Source organism: Seriola lalandi, unplaced genomic scaffold, assembly GCF_002814215.2.
Source record: "Seriola lalandi dorsalis isolate HSWRI2012SDOR001 ecotype SW California unplaced genomic scaffold, Sedor1 jcf7180002053981, whole genome shotgun sequence".
Classification (NCBI taxonomy): domain Eukaryota; kingdom Metazoa; phylum Chordata; class Actinopteri; order Carangiformes; family Carangidae; genus Seriola; species Seriola lalandi.
This window is the reverse complement of record NW_019524534.1, coordinates 13,640-29,362: the sequence shown is the minus strand read 5'-3', so window position 1 is coordinate 29,362 and position 15,723 is coordinate 13,640. Positions and strand designations below refer to the sequence as shown.

Sequence of the window (15,723 nt, the reverse complement as noted above, 5' to 3'; positions counted from 1 at the left end):
TGTTTTTTGAGTCCTTACTGTTATAGACTATAAAAACTGGAAGGTGGTCACTTATGTCATTTACAAGCAAACCGCTTATTATATTGCTCTCAATATCATTAGTGAATATATTATCAATCAAAGTTGCACAATGAGATGTTATCCGGCTTGGCCTAGTAATTTTGGGAAATAGACCAATACTGTACAAGGAATTGATGAAGTCATCAGTCATCTTGAATTGTCTGGATTCAGTAAATCAATATTAAAATCACCGCCAATAAACATGACTTTATGATGTGCAAAAGAGAAGTGTTCCTCCATCCAGTTTTTAAATATATCAATATCAGAACCAGGTGATCTATATATACAACTTACAATAATATTTTTCTTTTTCTCTCTACTTATTTCTATTGTGAGACATTCAAGTACATTATCCACGACAGTTGACATAGATTCCACGAAATTATAAATATAACCCTTGTCCACATATATAGCCACACCACCGCCATTCTTGTTTTTTCTGTTCATACAGATTAATTCATAACCATGAAGATCAAAGTCCATGCCCTTTTCACTGTTAATCCAAGTTTCGGATATTAGAATTAAAATTTAATAATAGAAATGAAACCGCTGGCATGTGGGCCTACTATCCATAAGGATAGGCATAAGGGATGTTAGTGCGATGTCAGTTGGGCAGCAGTCTGAGGAAGGGGCATTGGCCTCTATGCAGTGTGCTGGAGGCCTTAGGCCAGGAACACACTGTCTGCATGGTGTGTGCATGGCTGCTGCAGAACGCCATTTTTTTAATTTATTTCGACACCCATGTTAACCGGTCAGAGCGGACACAATACCTGCCTGACATGCATCAAACTCCTCTTAAAAAATAAATTAAATAATAAAAACTTTTAGTCACGTGCCTCCGGCCGTCCAACTAACGTTTCTCCATGTTCATTCAAAGTGAAGCTAGCAATATGAGTGACATGAGTGAAAACACTTAGCCTTAACCCAAGCAGCTTATACCTTAAAAAAGTATTGCCATTCGTGATTTGGGCACATTTTGGTTTCAGTGAAGACGTCACCGAACAGAAAGCGGTGAAATGTAAACACTGCAACAAAACAATTTCAGCTAAGGTAACACCAATCATTTATCTAATCTCTTGGAACACAATCATATTGCCGAACATGATGAGTGCATGGCTCAAAAAAACTGAGAAACCAATAAGCGTCAAAGTCATTGAAGTCAGCCCTAGTTTATTTTGGAGGTGGATGCTTCAGACACTGAGGTTTCCCAGCATGCAGCTCCTGATCAAAAACATTCTTCATCTTTCATCCTTGCTCTACCTGGTTCACCTATTATCTTGGTCCGTACCATTGACCTCCTGAAAGGCGACTTTTGGTGGCTAACTCTGGGCACAGACATCCGTGACAGCGTCTCCACCTGTTCAATGTGCACCTGTTGCACTCTGGAAAACAGGGACAAATGACCACACAGTGATTTGGTGTTTCCTTGACCAGAGCTTTACTAGAAGTGAGGAAAACGCCGCGAACAATCGCCCCTGTATGTGGGCGTAGACCCAACTAATCGATCTCCGATCCTGCTAGATCTTGACCTACTTCGTGGAAGACAGAGATTATAACTTTTCAAGTTAGTTTTTAACTGTAACGGATAAAATGACCCATGAAATGAATAAAACATTGTCAAGCATTTTAACCCCTCTTTAAACATCTTCTTAATTTACAATTTTAAGCCATTTAATGACATTTTCAACATGTTATATTGACTATATGTTCTTTCTAGCATACCTCTGCCTTTTTAAATGAATTATTCCTTTTAACTATCAGCTTTTTAACTCAATTGGAATTTTAACCTCTTCAGAATAATATCGTCTTTTTTAACCTATTACACACCCATGGAAAGACTTTCAAATGTTCATCTCTATATCATCATCACTATATATATAAGAGCCGCTGCACTTTCACGTTGAAAGGAGTCTGCTGAGATGGTCCTGAAACCTGCCTATGGGGGCTTTCTGGGTACATCCAACTTGGGACAGACCCAGGGGAAGACTGAGAAGATAAACACAATGGAAGGATTATATATCCCATCGGTAAGACCTTAACTAAACTGCCAGCTATCAAAATGGAAGCATTTCAATCTGAAACTGTGATTAAAAAAAAAAAAAAAAACTCACTAGAGTACCATGAGGTTGGCTACTGCAGTTTAGGTGATAAACTACTATAGTTTGTGATGGTGGTAATAATTGTCGCTTGATCGCTTCAAATGATTTCTTAATTCTGCTAGTCTGAACATGGAACATACATACAGTATGTGTTGGGAGATTTGTTTGTTTACTGGAAAAAATTATACGCAATAAATCACACACAAACAAGAATCAGAGAAACAGAGTTTTGTCTTGTTGCACTAGTGAGGACAGAAATTTTGTCATAGCAGACAGTGTAAAGATGAAGAATTTTACATCAACTAGGGTCTTCCTGTAGATTGTAACCTGGGCTGGAATCAAACTGAATGACATTTTAAAAGTGTGTGTGTGTGTGTGTGTGTGTGTGTGTGTGTGTGTGTGTGTGTGTGTGTGTGTGTGTGTGTGTTTTCCACTGCAGCCACAGCAACAGAAACATAGAGCTCCAACGGTGGAAAACCTAGCAACAGGGCTTGAACACATTGACACAAGCATGCAAACACACACACAGGTTTTTGTGCATTACAAGGGCACTTCTCCACAAGCCAGTTTTTTGCTGTTTGACAAGTGAAAGCATCAGCAGTGGGAGCGGTATTATAATAAAAACATATTATACTCTCGGTGTGTATACATATATACATACATTCATCCTCCAGGTTGCAGTAAAAGACTAGCCACTCAAGGTTTTCCACCTCACAACTCAAACGGTCCTGTTACTTCAATGCCTTATGACCTGGCACCACCATGACCTACCAAGGTTTGGTCCCAATTTTTCCTTTGGAAAGCATCCAAAGGAAAGAGTCAAAAGCTCTAAGAAAAAGAAATAGTCCTCAACTAAATAAGTTTTTTTGAAGCCCTGAGGTTGGATTTTCAATAAGGCTCTATGAATTTAGAAATCCAACACTCAAAGTTAAGACTTAAAGACTTTAAGAAATACAGCTGAGTATCTGGCTGAACGGTTCAAGGTGTTGGAAGACTGTTTTCGTAGGTTGAAATCCTCAGGTAACTTGGTGAGTTTTGAAGTCTGACCTCCAAAGGATAGACACAAAAGGTCTCACAGTCCTCTGTTGTCAAGATAGGAATGTATATGTGTGTGTGTGTGTGTGTGTGTGTGTGTGTGTGTGTGTGTTGGTTTTGAGGGGAGGCCAAACTCTGCCAGCCCAGTGTTATTAGAGCTGTTAGACACACACATTCACAAACAGAGAGAGAGGGCAGTGTGTGAATGGGAGGCAGCAGGTACGTACAATGTTTTGTCTTTTTAATGCTTATTTTGTCCATAAAACACGACACAAATTAGATGTGAAGTGTATAAGGAGCTAATAAACTAAATATCCCTATTGCCTTGTTTCAGAAAATTCTTTCTCAGGAATATGTTCAGGGCTCTAATCCTTGACCTCCTCATTGTTGGTTATTTATAATGTTGGTGATTATAGAATTTAAGCTTATTCTACTGTATTACTCACTCAGTCTGATGAAGGACCAGATAAACTGAGCAAAATTATGCTGCAGTTTTGTAACAATATTCATGTGTTATCTGCTGTGATATATATGTTCAGTTGCCCAATTAAAGGTAATATTATCCCTGTTAGATGAATAAGAAGATTCGGTGTTATGAATCTTTAAGGCAGTACTACACTGAGAATCTCTTCTGCTGCACAATTACTTTGGCACTGATGCCAATGTATGAGTAACATGAGGGAGAGCAGTCTCATTTATTAACACACACACAAAGTATTGAGGTAAGTCAAATGTTTTCTGGGTAGATTTTTATTCATAGTAAAACAGTGGCATTATTGACCCATGAATGTAGTTGATGTAGTTGTAGAATATTGATTCATAAATAGGGAAAATACATTTGGTTTCAGTTTTTGGAAAATTTAACCAATCAATCAATCAATCAATCAATCAATCAATCAATCAATCAATCAAACAAAAAAAACTTTATTTAGGCAGCATATATTTGAATGTTACAGACTGTAAAGAATGTAGAAATATGACCTAGTTCACACATACGCCTATGCCTTACCCTCATGCAACTAAGAGCTGCCAATTTACCTGCAAGATCACGTCAGTATCATCAATATATAGCACTGTCAATGTTATCTTGCTTACCTTGGAATCTAAGACATGACGTAACTAATCCTCTTCTACTCAGCTGTCCTCCAGGACAACATGACAACATGAAAGATTTGTCTCTCTCCCTGCTGAGTCGTGGGTGCGGTCGATTTGTCTCATCCAACAGAAACACAGGGAGACACGATGGACGGCTGGACGTCTGCCTCACACCACAGGTGCACACACACTCACTTACGTAGGAAACTTTCCATTCGTTCATCATTCAGTCCAGACATTCATGTATCACGCATTCCATTCATTATATAATCAATATAATCCATCAATCTACCAAAAGGATTACTACATCTGGAAGTCCCAGGATTCTCTGCTACGTCTGTCCAACAGCGGCCGTCTGCTTATGGAAGCAGAGTCAACCCTTCCAAAGACTTACAGCACTCGTAGGGGGCCACTTCTACTCTACTCCCAGGTGTGTGTGTGTGTGTGTGTGTGTGTGTGTGTGTGTGTGTGTGTGTGTGTGTGTGTGTGTGTGTGTTTGTGTGCGCGCGCAAGTAACTGCAGTTATGGCCCTTAGGTAACAAGGCACAGTTAACGAGACGGATATAGCTGCCAATCTTCTCAAACTTTATATCGAGCCACGTAAACCTTTAAATACGAATCCCATCTTATCTTCTGCCTGCAGGACTTGGTTACCTTGGAAACCAATTGTGATTCAGAGGTTGGAAACAGGAAGAAGAGGGTTGTCCGGCAGTACACTCAGCAAGTGGAACAGCAGCTGAGCACCCTAAAGGAGCTAACGGCAGCCATTTTGAGCTACACCAGCAACCAGGTAGATGGAATAGAGCAGGAATAACTTCTCTAGGTACACTATGTGTAGCCTATATATGTATGTATGCATTCTGTGTATGTTCTTATGTTTATGTAGCCCTATATCAAAAGAAACATTTTGTCTGAGCGCATTCAGACCATTGTTGCTGATAAGGGCCCAGATTGACATTAATTATTGACATTATCAATTGTATTTATTTATTTATTTAGCGCAATAAATCAATATTCTTTTGTATTAACATTGACTTAAATGACTTCATGTTGTGTAATGTGAAAGTGTATGTTCACAGTGAAAAACCTTTATTACATGAATTTTCCGCTCTACAAAGCTTTTTAGCCTGTTTTAGACTACTCATTGTTTTGGTTTCATGGCACGTTTATTATTTGGTTCAGTCTCAGCGCTCTCATTAACTCTGTTTCCAGCAGCTGCTTTTATCAAACAAGCTAAAAAACAAGTAGTCGGAGGAGTCGTAGCTGGATCATCTTTGCTTAACTGTTATTTATCAGTCCTTTTCCATGCTTTACTGGCAGCGTAGAACCATTACTTTGATGTTTAATGGGATGGTTATGTTTCTCTGTGTGTTGTGGATGTGGAAAGAGACACTTGTTTGTAAAGATGTGAACTACAAAAACATTATAAGGTGATGACATGTGAGTGTGTGCTGTGTGTTTGTCAGTTCTTCTGCCCTCTGGTGATCAAAAATAATCTTTAATGCGTCTCTTTCCTCCAGTACACCTCTTCCCGACTTGCTCCACCCCTGTTTCCTCTACTTCACTTCCCTCCGGCTCCAGACCTTCATGGTCCCAGACCTCTGCCTTTTCACCCCATACAAGCACAGCTCAGTCCAGAGCTGCTTGTACAGTCAAACCCACAGTGGCTTCCTGCGGAGAAAAAGTCTGAACAACTGGAGAATCAACCTGAAGGTACAAAATGGTTTCACATTTATTGAGTAAATGAATTAATAAATAAATGATCAATGATCAACTGTGCAAGCCTCACAGAAGATGGAGATTTTGCAGATGCTCTACAGTCGTGCACACAGTTGTTGTGCACACTTGTTGACAGGAAACCCAATATGAGGCAGGAGGTTTTGGAGTTTGTTTAACCCTGAATCTTCATGACAAATATACTAAAACCACTGAAATAACCCAGTGTGGTTGGATACTAAAATGAACCTTGTCTGCAGATAAAGAGGAGGAGCCAGGCAGCAGGAACAGAGTCCGGCTGGATCTATTCATCCAGATACCCTGTACCTCCAGGACTCCAACCCCACAGACGGAGCCTCAGCCCTGGATACACTATGTGACAATCACCCCTGAAGAACCAGAGGAATCTCAGGTGACACACTAATGACTGAAGTAACATCGGAAGGCATTTGTTAATGCTCCTTTATCTTTGCAAAATGGAAGTGAATTATGTTAATTATTCTGTTTTTAGTGTCGTTTAAGTTATTGCTCTTTCTTGCCAACTGCAGACTTACTTGGACATGAGTCTGCAGCCTACTGGAAGTTCACACAGAGGGGAGCTCCATCATCCAAACATGAACTGTGTCCATGAAGTGGCGGATGATCGAGGTTGTTCCATTCGGGGAAACAGTAGGACGACCAGTGACAAAGGCAACTATGAAAGATCCATAAGTGGGACCAGGCATGGGAGGATAGGTAAAGTTGTAAATTGTAAATATGGCATGAATTCAAGTCATGTACTCACCTTCCTCTTCAGTATATCAGTTAAAAGCTGTATTTTACTCTCTAGTAAGACCATGTGGAGCAGAGCAGCAGTCAAACACTGAACCTCAGACAAATCCCACCTCAGGTATCGTCCAGAGCAAAAGTTCTAGCAGAGGAAGTTTCTGACCTTGTGCGACATGTTGATAGCCATGATGCTCTGATTGCCTCCCCCACACACAGGCCTGTTCCTTCCTCCTCTGAACGTGGGACATTCAGTCTGCAGGGAGAAGACAGACAGGGTAAGACGCCAGACTACAGGCTAGCTAGCAGACGGGGTAAGATAAAAGATAAAACCCTGTCTCTTTTAAATGTCATTTTGTTTGGTATTTGTTTAGTGTTTATTACACCAATAATTTTGCCTTTTATCAGCTGCTATTTTTGTGTTTTAAAAATAGCAAATATTTGACTTAGTAGGTTTTCACACAACCATGAAAACACATAATTGCATCAAAGGAAAGATGAATTGAGGGCAACTGGACTTGGTTATAGTTACTTGAAGACATTTCACCTCTCATCGAAGAGGCTTCTTCAGGTTCTCACTAACTGCTGAGGAAACCTTGATTGGCAATTAATTGTATGTATCATTGTTCAACAAACTGCACAGAAATGCAAAAGTGCATGTGCTTTTTTTTTTTTTTTGTATGTTCTCATTTCCGGGACAACGGTATTAGTTTTATTTAAAATACTGACTGATCCTTAATGGCATTACAGTATCTAAGAGCATTCAGCAAACATGCCTCTGTTGAATGTTTCAGCCGAGATGTGGGAGCTCGGACGGTGCTGAACACCGTGCACAGCGGCTGCCTCCCATAGCAGAGAGCCGGACCCTCGCCCCTGCACAAGCGGTCCTGGAGTGTCAGCAGGATGACCAGCCACGGGCAGAAAGCGACGGGTTTCAGTCCCAAGAAAGTCTGAACAGACTCCATCAGAAGGCTTTGATTCTACCTCTGCTGTTTCCTGAGAAGGAGGGTAACAAAGACGCACACTCTGACTCAGTTGAAAAGATAGATTTGTATGTGTTTATCACAGTGGCATGTTGTTTTCCACAGACATTCATTCTAAAATTCAGTTTATTCGGACATCATTTACGTAGTTACTTGGGGAGAAAGATATAGCCTCTCCTCACATTATAAGATTTTTTTTGTTTCATAGTCCGTCCTTATTAGTCATAAAATCTTACTCATCAGAACTGCGTATTCACTGTATGGCGTACTACCTTCACTGTCTGCTGTGTTATTCAAGTGTCCAAATTCTGAGTGTGTAACTTTATTCACTATATGAAACCCTAAACAAATTCCTCAGGTATTTTGTTTTTTCGATTGTGAAATGTTATTTAAAACAATCCCAGTTTACATCATTATTTAACAGCATTTTAATCAAGTATCCGGTCAGAAATGTCCTCTATATGAAACTAAATGGGTCATATGTTATCAAGCTAAGTATCAAGGTAACTAGGCCAAGTTTGAACTTAGTCTAGTTTGAGCAGCTTGTGCAATCGGTGTTGTGTTATATTCTCACTCTGTCTTTCAGGAGAGATAAGTGGGAAACAGAGAGGAGGAGGAGGAGGAAGAGGAGAAAAAACAGAGAGACAGTGGTTTAAAAAACAGACAGCAGGGTGGGGAGGAGGAGGAGGAAGAGGAGGAGGAGGAAGGCTACCCTCTGAGAAAGGCTCCATGATTCTGCTGGAGTCAGGAGAAGGTACAGCGCTCACATACACTGTACAAGCTGCCATTAAGGCAGGGAAACGACAGATACAGTCAGATGCAGCTGTTGTTATAGAAGACATCCTTGTGTGTTTCTCTGATAGTCAGAACTGTGCCAGCACTTTTATTTCCTTTTCAACTCCACTCAGTGGGTTGACCTCTGTTACTTCTATGGAAGTGGAGATGATGGCAATTTAACTTTAAGACGTAACGCATGTCGAGCACAACCAGAGACACATCCGAAGCAATACACTCCACTTAAAGATGCATTATATTCTTTCTAGCCCAAAAAGGCACCTCTCCCTGACTCTACCTCCCTCATTCAAAATGGCCGCCACTTTCTCCAACTGTTTAGTGGAGTTTGTTTGCTGAATCTGCTAGTGTGTTTTGTCAGAGTTGATGATGGTGTTGTCTGTGGTAGCATAGGCAAGATAAAGAAAATAGTTGTGGTGTGAGGAGCAGTGATGGCTGGCATTAGGGGAGTGACTCTGGGACGCCAGTGATCACTGTCTAGCCTCCTGGAGGTGTCGTGGGACCAACTAGACGAAACACTGGTGAAACGAGGTTCCCACCTGATGACCCCAAAGACATGTTAGTTATCACTGCTTATTAGTCTGTATAGCTAAATTAATAGTTATTATAGGACATGTTAAGCTTAGGGAGCTATTCACTGAGTCTGGTCCATTTTCTGTAGCACAAGTTTCTTGTGTTTACCTTAAATTAAATTTCTATCTTCTCTTATACTCTGTCCTCTCCTTCAGAGCCGCCGCCTCCAGTGGGGGTGTTGGGTTGTGTTGCAGGACGGAAAGGTCCGGGCAAGCAGAGCTCTTTGGCCTTCTTACAGAACCGATTACCTGACCTCCAGGATCCCTGTGAATCCAGTGATGCTAATAGAGGTGTGGTTAGGGGCGTTCTACCGCTGGAGCTGAGAGGTAATAGGAGCTAAAACTCCTGCGACACATCTTGGTGTAACTATATATAAAACACAGTTTCAGCTGTTGAAGTTATTCTGAACTGTAGCTGCTATATAAGTTCAAATAAAGCAAGCTGGCTTCAAAAAACCTTATCTAGATTTTAACCAAGTGTAAAAGGGCCCATGTCCCAAAGGTCAGTCTGAAACTATCTTCTTTCCAAACTCCTGTATTTTTATGGAATTTCCAAACCTGCCATTTTGCCATCATGCCATGTTGTTTTCTTAACGCTGACCTAGTAGGCGGAGGAACCCTGTCTTTACCGTGCTCACTCTGACTCTGACTTCTGCATTAGTCCACGCCACACTGAACAGAATAAAACCCAACAATAGCATTTTTTTTTTTTTTTTTGCAATGACTTTTTCCATGAAGATAGTGTTTAAAATGTTCTTATGAATATTTATGCACTTCACCTCCTTTTGACAAAAATAACTACATTAAGTCAAGGGGTGAGAAAGGGTGTCACAGGGTCCATGTCTCCGTTCTTCAGAGCTGTTGTGTTGTCAGATTTGCAGAATGGCAAATCTGTTGGCAGCCTGATCCTGGGTCCTGACGGAGAAATCATTCAACTGTCACTGCACGACAACAACCAGGAGACATCCCGGGGTGATGATGGCACACAGCAGCAAGGTACGATCAATGCGCACCTGGAGGAGAGACATACTGTTGTAACTAATGTTTGACGCCACATTAGGACGAGGCGAAGGATGCATTAATTATCAGTCACTCACTGTTTTTGTCTCCCAGCTCTCCAGGTTTTGTCTACAGAGGGAGAGACGTTACCCTGGGTCATTGTGCTGCAGCCTGAGCTTATTCATACAGGTCTGCACACACACACACACACACACACACACACACGTTATTGTGGTCATTTAACTCGCATTGTATTGTGTCCACACTTGCACACATGCTTTCAGTCACAGTCTCTGCAGGAAATAGGAAATATCCACGCCAGCAGTTTATGGATGTAGTTGAACGTCAAACTTGCTCATGAGAACGAGCAACATGATGCACTGTCACTTTCTTCCCTCCTGCCTTTAAACAGATGAAATAACAGCTCGACCAACGGGTGTAGAAGAACTGGAACTTGTCACCTCTGTTGCACAGTGTTATGCTCAGTGTCCATTTGTTGTGGCTCACACAGCTAAAACTGATTGTAATGATAGATGTCAGGTTTAAGCTTTTGGATGCTGCTCAGGGGTGTGACATGTTAACGCCGGTCTAACAAGTCTTTTGTGTTTGTTTTGGCTCGTGTTTCATTCTAATACAACACTCTGTATTCTTCGCTCTGCATCCATCTCCCCAGAACCAGATATGATTAAATTAATTTACATTCATTTGAACATGTGGTTGTTTACTTATTAGCTTCCCTTTGTAATTTCATAATACCTTCACATTATGTTCAAACCACGTCTGTTTTTTGTTGTATTGTTTAGAACAATTCAGCTCACTCTACTTACTTTTATGTCGTTTCCAATTAAGTAAATTAGAATTACCAACCGCCGCCCGTGTCCTCGTCCTGGCTCTAAACGTTGCCTGGTCATTGTATATGTGTGCAGGAGGAGAGGTGGAGCTGAGTGCAGATGATCTTGTGGGTAACACCCAGCACCATCGGCCCGTGCACAGGGTGAGTATCGTAGGATAAAGCCTTCATTAACATGCGTGTTGCCTGAGGTGTTTGAACCAAAAATAAATCACACTCCTCAGTCAAATCTGTATATGCATGAAACACATACGGTACTGATGTTGCACAGTTTGACTTACACCTCATGAAACTACTAACCAGTGCAGGTAACATTCCCAACTCCCTTAAAGAAATAAATCCAGTTGATGACATGCAAATGTTAATAAAGTAATATTTGATGTCAGGACAGGAGAGACTGTACCGGAGAGCAGATTGTGACGGACTGTGTGATTCATGTCTCCAACCAGCTCTCAGATCTTCGTAGCTCTGCAGACACTGATGCGTGTTCACCCACCGGCCTCGCTGACACAGGTAAAACTCTGCTGCTCATTTTATCATAATCTGACTGTTTTGACTTTTTAATTCCATTAAAATCTTCCTGTTTGTCGCTCCAGCGGCTGTGAGCCAGAAAAAAACAAAGACTGCAAAGGCAGTAATGGGAACGTGGAAGGAACCAAAGAAGGGTGTTAAAAACAGTGTCAGGATGCCTCCACTGAAGGAGTGGAGAGAGGAGCCAGGAGGAGGTGACACACAGGCAGAGGAGGAGGAGGAGGAGGATGAAGGGGAAGAGCTCGCCATGACTGGACACACTAACCACTTGTCTGGATCACACCGGCCAGGGTCTGTGTAATTCACTTTGAACTGTGTTTTAGCTCAAATCAACAACTCTGAAACTCTTAGGTTCTGTTTCCTAAAGACAAATACAGTCATTATAATTTGAATATCACATCACGTCTCAAAACCTGCATGGTAATCAAAGTTCACTCGATAGATATGTGACCTCAACCCTCGTCCAGAGCAAGAGTCTGGTTTTCTGTGGAAGATAAAGGTTGTTTTACTGAAATCATGACATGAGGATTTCTGCACAATGAAGACGTAAATGTCTTTTTGGTTTTCATCAATCTTTAATCTTCAGCAATCTTCAGGTAAAAAGTGGTTGTCGTCATTATGCCACAATTGTTTTTACATCTTCGAAATGAACACGTTGAGTCACGTTTTTTGTTTTGAGTCCGTCAAGTCAATCCAGACAGAGGCTTCAGTATAAAGGTGGTGTGTTTCTCAGCCGGCAGAACGTCGGCCCGACTGAAGCACCAGCAGGAGAAGCCGTGGACAGAAGGAGGAAGAACATTAAGGACACAGAGGGAGCTGCAGTAACTACCGGGTGAACCAGAAATGCTCTCAAACCGTCATGAGATCAAAACACCACAGACTCTTTGGTTTACATTTTTTAAAGTGCTGAGCAGCTGCACATACTCACACACACGTCCGTGTCCTCCATTTACTCAGGAAAAGGGAAATGAAAACGGTGAAAACTACAGAATCAGACGGACAGACAACGAGAAAAGGAGGAAGACGGCAGAGACAAAGAGTGGAAGGCAACTCTCAACCAATCAGGAGCCAGAAACAAGAGGAGAGGACCAACAGAGACACAGCAGAGACTCAGGACCACCCTGCTCTCTCCTCTGTGGTGAGCAGATTTAAAAGGTTGTAAATTATGTAAAAACAGAGATATCAGAAGCATAGCAACTCATGTATCTATAATCACTGGTTTTCAGAAAAAGAAAAAGAGAGACAGGGAAGGAGAGAGAGGAGAAGTGAAGACAAATGAGGAGAAAGAAGAGCGAGGAGGAGAAGCGGCGAGGCAGAAGGAGGTGTCTGCTGGGAGGAGGAGGAGAAGAGGGAGGCTGAAACACAAAGAGTTAGTTACTGGTAAGATATCGCAAACACAGCTGGACACATTGACATATTGATCCTACAGTATATCCTTTTCTTTTCTTTTGTAGTCCTTTCTTTTTGCACTTTCCCTTTATTTTTCTTTGCTTTGCTTTTCTCACAGGAAACCATGAGGACCCTGAGGAGAAGGAGGAGGAGGTGGAGATCAACCAGGAGATGGAAGATCAGAAACAAGACGACAAAACAAATTCAGAGGAAGAGACAGAAACAGAAACAGATCATCTCTCCGCCAGTGACAAACACAGCAGCGTCCGATCGGCGAGTTCACTCAGGTCCTCAAACGCTTCGTCCCGGGTCAATCGGAGCAGCTCAAGGAGGTCTGCCGCCTCTTCCTGTGAGGGGGCGGTGCCAGCCAGCGCCACGGGTCTCGCTTCAGCACGTGGCCGCCTGTCATCATGCTCAACTGTCATGGTAACGGACGAACAGCTGATGTTGAACCCAGTAAAACCAGAGGTTGGTAACAAGAACAAACACACACATAATATTATATTCACATATTTTTTTAGCCTTTGTAATGCTGATTTTTATTATTTGATTACTGCCAAAAAATCTTCTTTTACTATATTTTAGAATATTATCTAATATATTAAACAGTGGATCGTATCATTTAGTCGCCCGGGCCCAGAAAGCGTCGGGTGGAGGAAGAGGCTGCAGCTCTGCGTCTGGCCCAGCGAGCAGAGAGGCGGAGGCAGGAGGTGGAGAGGAGGAAGAGGGAACGGGAGGAGCAGGAAAGGAAGCAGCAGGAGAGGGAGCAGACGGAGGAGAGGATGAAGAACGAGCTGGAGGAGGAGAGGAGGAAGAGAGCTGAGGAGCTCAGGTGTAGATACTGAACACCCCCCCTGAAATTCCTCTCTGTGCTGACCTCCAGCACTGTGCAGGTGTAACCCCAGGACCCTGTGACATCACCAGTAGGTGTGGTTACAGGTTCATGGAGTGCACTGCTCACCACACAGAGGTGAAAGGAGTGACATGAATATTGAAACTGATTTTTCTTCCTGTAATCACTCCTACTGTTCGTCCTGGCTGTGAAGAGATCTCCTGTGCTTTCGATGTAAGTGAGGCACATTTGTGTATCTGTGTTTCTCTGTATGTAATAAGTTAACCTGATCAGATGGGTATCTTCAAACTCACTATGTATATTATGAACAGGAGGAATCATCGCAGCCAGCAAGAATAGTTTTATTGTACATATTGGAAGCTGACTATTGGTTTAAGACGCACTTTGAAAAACTGCCCTTTAATACAGGAATCGTAGTAACCTAGCAGCTGATATCCTCTAGTGCCAGCTGGTAGACAATTCACAGTTCCCAGGGTTCTGTATTCTGAAGCAACGTTTGCCCGAGTGTCCTGCTGGTGACGATAACCGCCGTCATTAAAACCTGTACACAGCCACGTCACTGATGTCAAATCTCCGTCTCCAGACTGAAGAAGCTGGCGGAGGAGGAGGAGAGGAAGAGGTGCAACGAGGAAGAGCAGGCGCGAGTGAGACGGGAACAGGCTCAAAGAGAAAGAGAGAGGAGGATGCAGGAGGAGAGGAGGAGGCAGATGGAGAGACTTCAGAGGATGAGAGAGGAGGAGGAACAGAGGAGGAAAGGTGAGAGGACACGGGAAGTAAAAGAAGAAAGCGACGGGAGGATGACGGGTGGAGGAGAGAAAGGACACACGGAGGAGGGGGAGGAGGAGGAGGAGGAAGGAGGGTTGAGATCTACCAAAGCTAACAACAAACTAGGACGTGATAAAACAGGCCCCTCTTCAGTCATATCACAACCACCATCATAAAGTAAACAAACTGTTTGACAACAAAGGACGCGTTTTACCATTGGTTTAATTGTGTTGAATAGATTTTGTTTTGATCAGTTTTGACTCCACTAAGCAATTTAGATTTATGCTGACGTCACGTTGCACTTTTATTCCACTTTTATTCCACCGATCCATCAGAAAAGACATTACTGCTGGAAGTCATTTCATTTCATTTTGTTTTGTCCCTCTCAGCTGAACTGGAGCGTTTGCGGCTGGAGGAGCAAAGGAGGCGGGAGGAGGAGAACAAGAAGCTCCAGGAGATGGATGAGAGTGAGAGGATGGAGTACCTCCGCAGGAAGGAGGAGGAGGAAGAGGACGGGAGGAAGAAGGAAGATGAGCGTAAGAGGAGAGAGGAGGAGGCCGCCATGTTGGCTGCAGAGGAGGCCAGGCTGCAAGCGGAGCTGCTCGCCAGGTATGTACGAGCATCCGTCTCCTTAAACTGGTTGCTTATTCTACGGCAATGCTTTTATGTTACCTCACAGACGTTTTTGCGTTCCCTTCTGATTTAAATTTCCAGAGGAGGGAAGACTATTTATCGCCCCTTAACCAGCTGCTCTGTCATTCTGTCTTCCCTGCAGAGAGATGGCGCTGTTGCAGCAGCACTTGGCCTTTAAAAGGGGTCTTGTATTGGAGGCTGGAGGTCTGGAGAAAACTCAGGGTATCTCCAGACCGTGGATCTACTCTTACTTCACTTTGTCGCAGCTACTGGGTCTTAATCCGGCGAAAGCTGAAACCACGACCTGAGCAGATTCTCTGATTTTGTCCATTTGTCTTCAAATCTGATTCTCTTTTGTTTAAAAAAAAAAAAAAAAGTTTAAAATGTCAAATTCAAGTTCTTGTTTTCTTTGGTTTGCTTTTGTTTTTGTTTTGGACTTCACCAGTGTGTCTCTGTGGCTTCACCATCACCTTCAGCACAACTTTCATCTTTCACAACTATCGTGTCGCATGCACTAAAAACCAAGAACATGCAAAGTTTAAAAATTGTGGGAAGCATATGAAGAGAGTAAGATCTTGGATGCCCC

The 15,723-nt window shown here is 42.4% G+C and overlaps 1 protein-coding gene across 1 annotated transcript; it reads left to right on the top strand.

Moving 5' to 3' along the window:
• Window positions 1-4,357: 4,357 nt before the first annotated feature.
• Window positions 4,358-15,717, top strand: kiaa2012 (KIAA2012 ortholog). Its single transcript, XM_087173028.1, has 23 exons — window positions 4,358-4,468; window positions 4,588-4,719; window positions 4,933-5,079; window positions 5,810-6,002; window positions 6,272-6,417; window positions 6,554-6,740; window positions 6,990-7,048; window positions 7,565-7,778; window positions 8,340-8,507; window positions 9,274-9,444; window positions 9,991-10,113; window positions 10,231-10,305; window positions 11,043-11,110; window positions 11,416-11,479; window positions 11,563-11,788; window positions 12,186-12,329; window positions 12,461-12,635; window positions 12,724-12,877; window positions 13,005-13,354; window positions 13,513-13,718; window positions 14,323-14,495; window positions 14,894-15,113; window positions 15,280-15,717. The coding sequence occupies exons 1-23, from the start codon at window positions 4,358-4,360 to the stop codon at window positions 15,443-15,445; spliced, it is 3,672 nt and encodes a 1,223-aa protein (XP_087029154.1). The 3' UTR covers window positions 15,446-15,717.
• The last annotated feature ends 6 nt before the right edge of the window (window positions 15,718-15,723 follow it).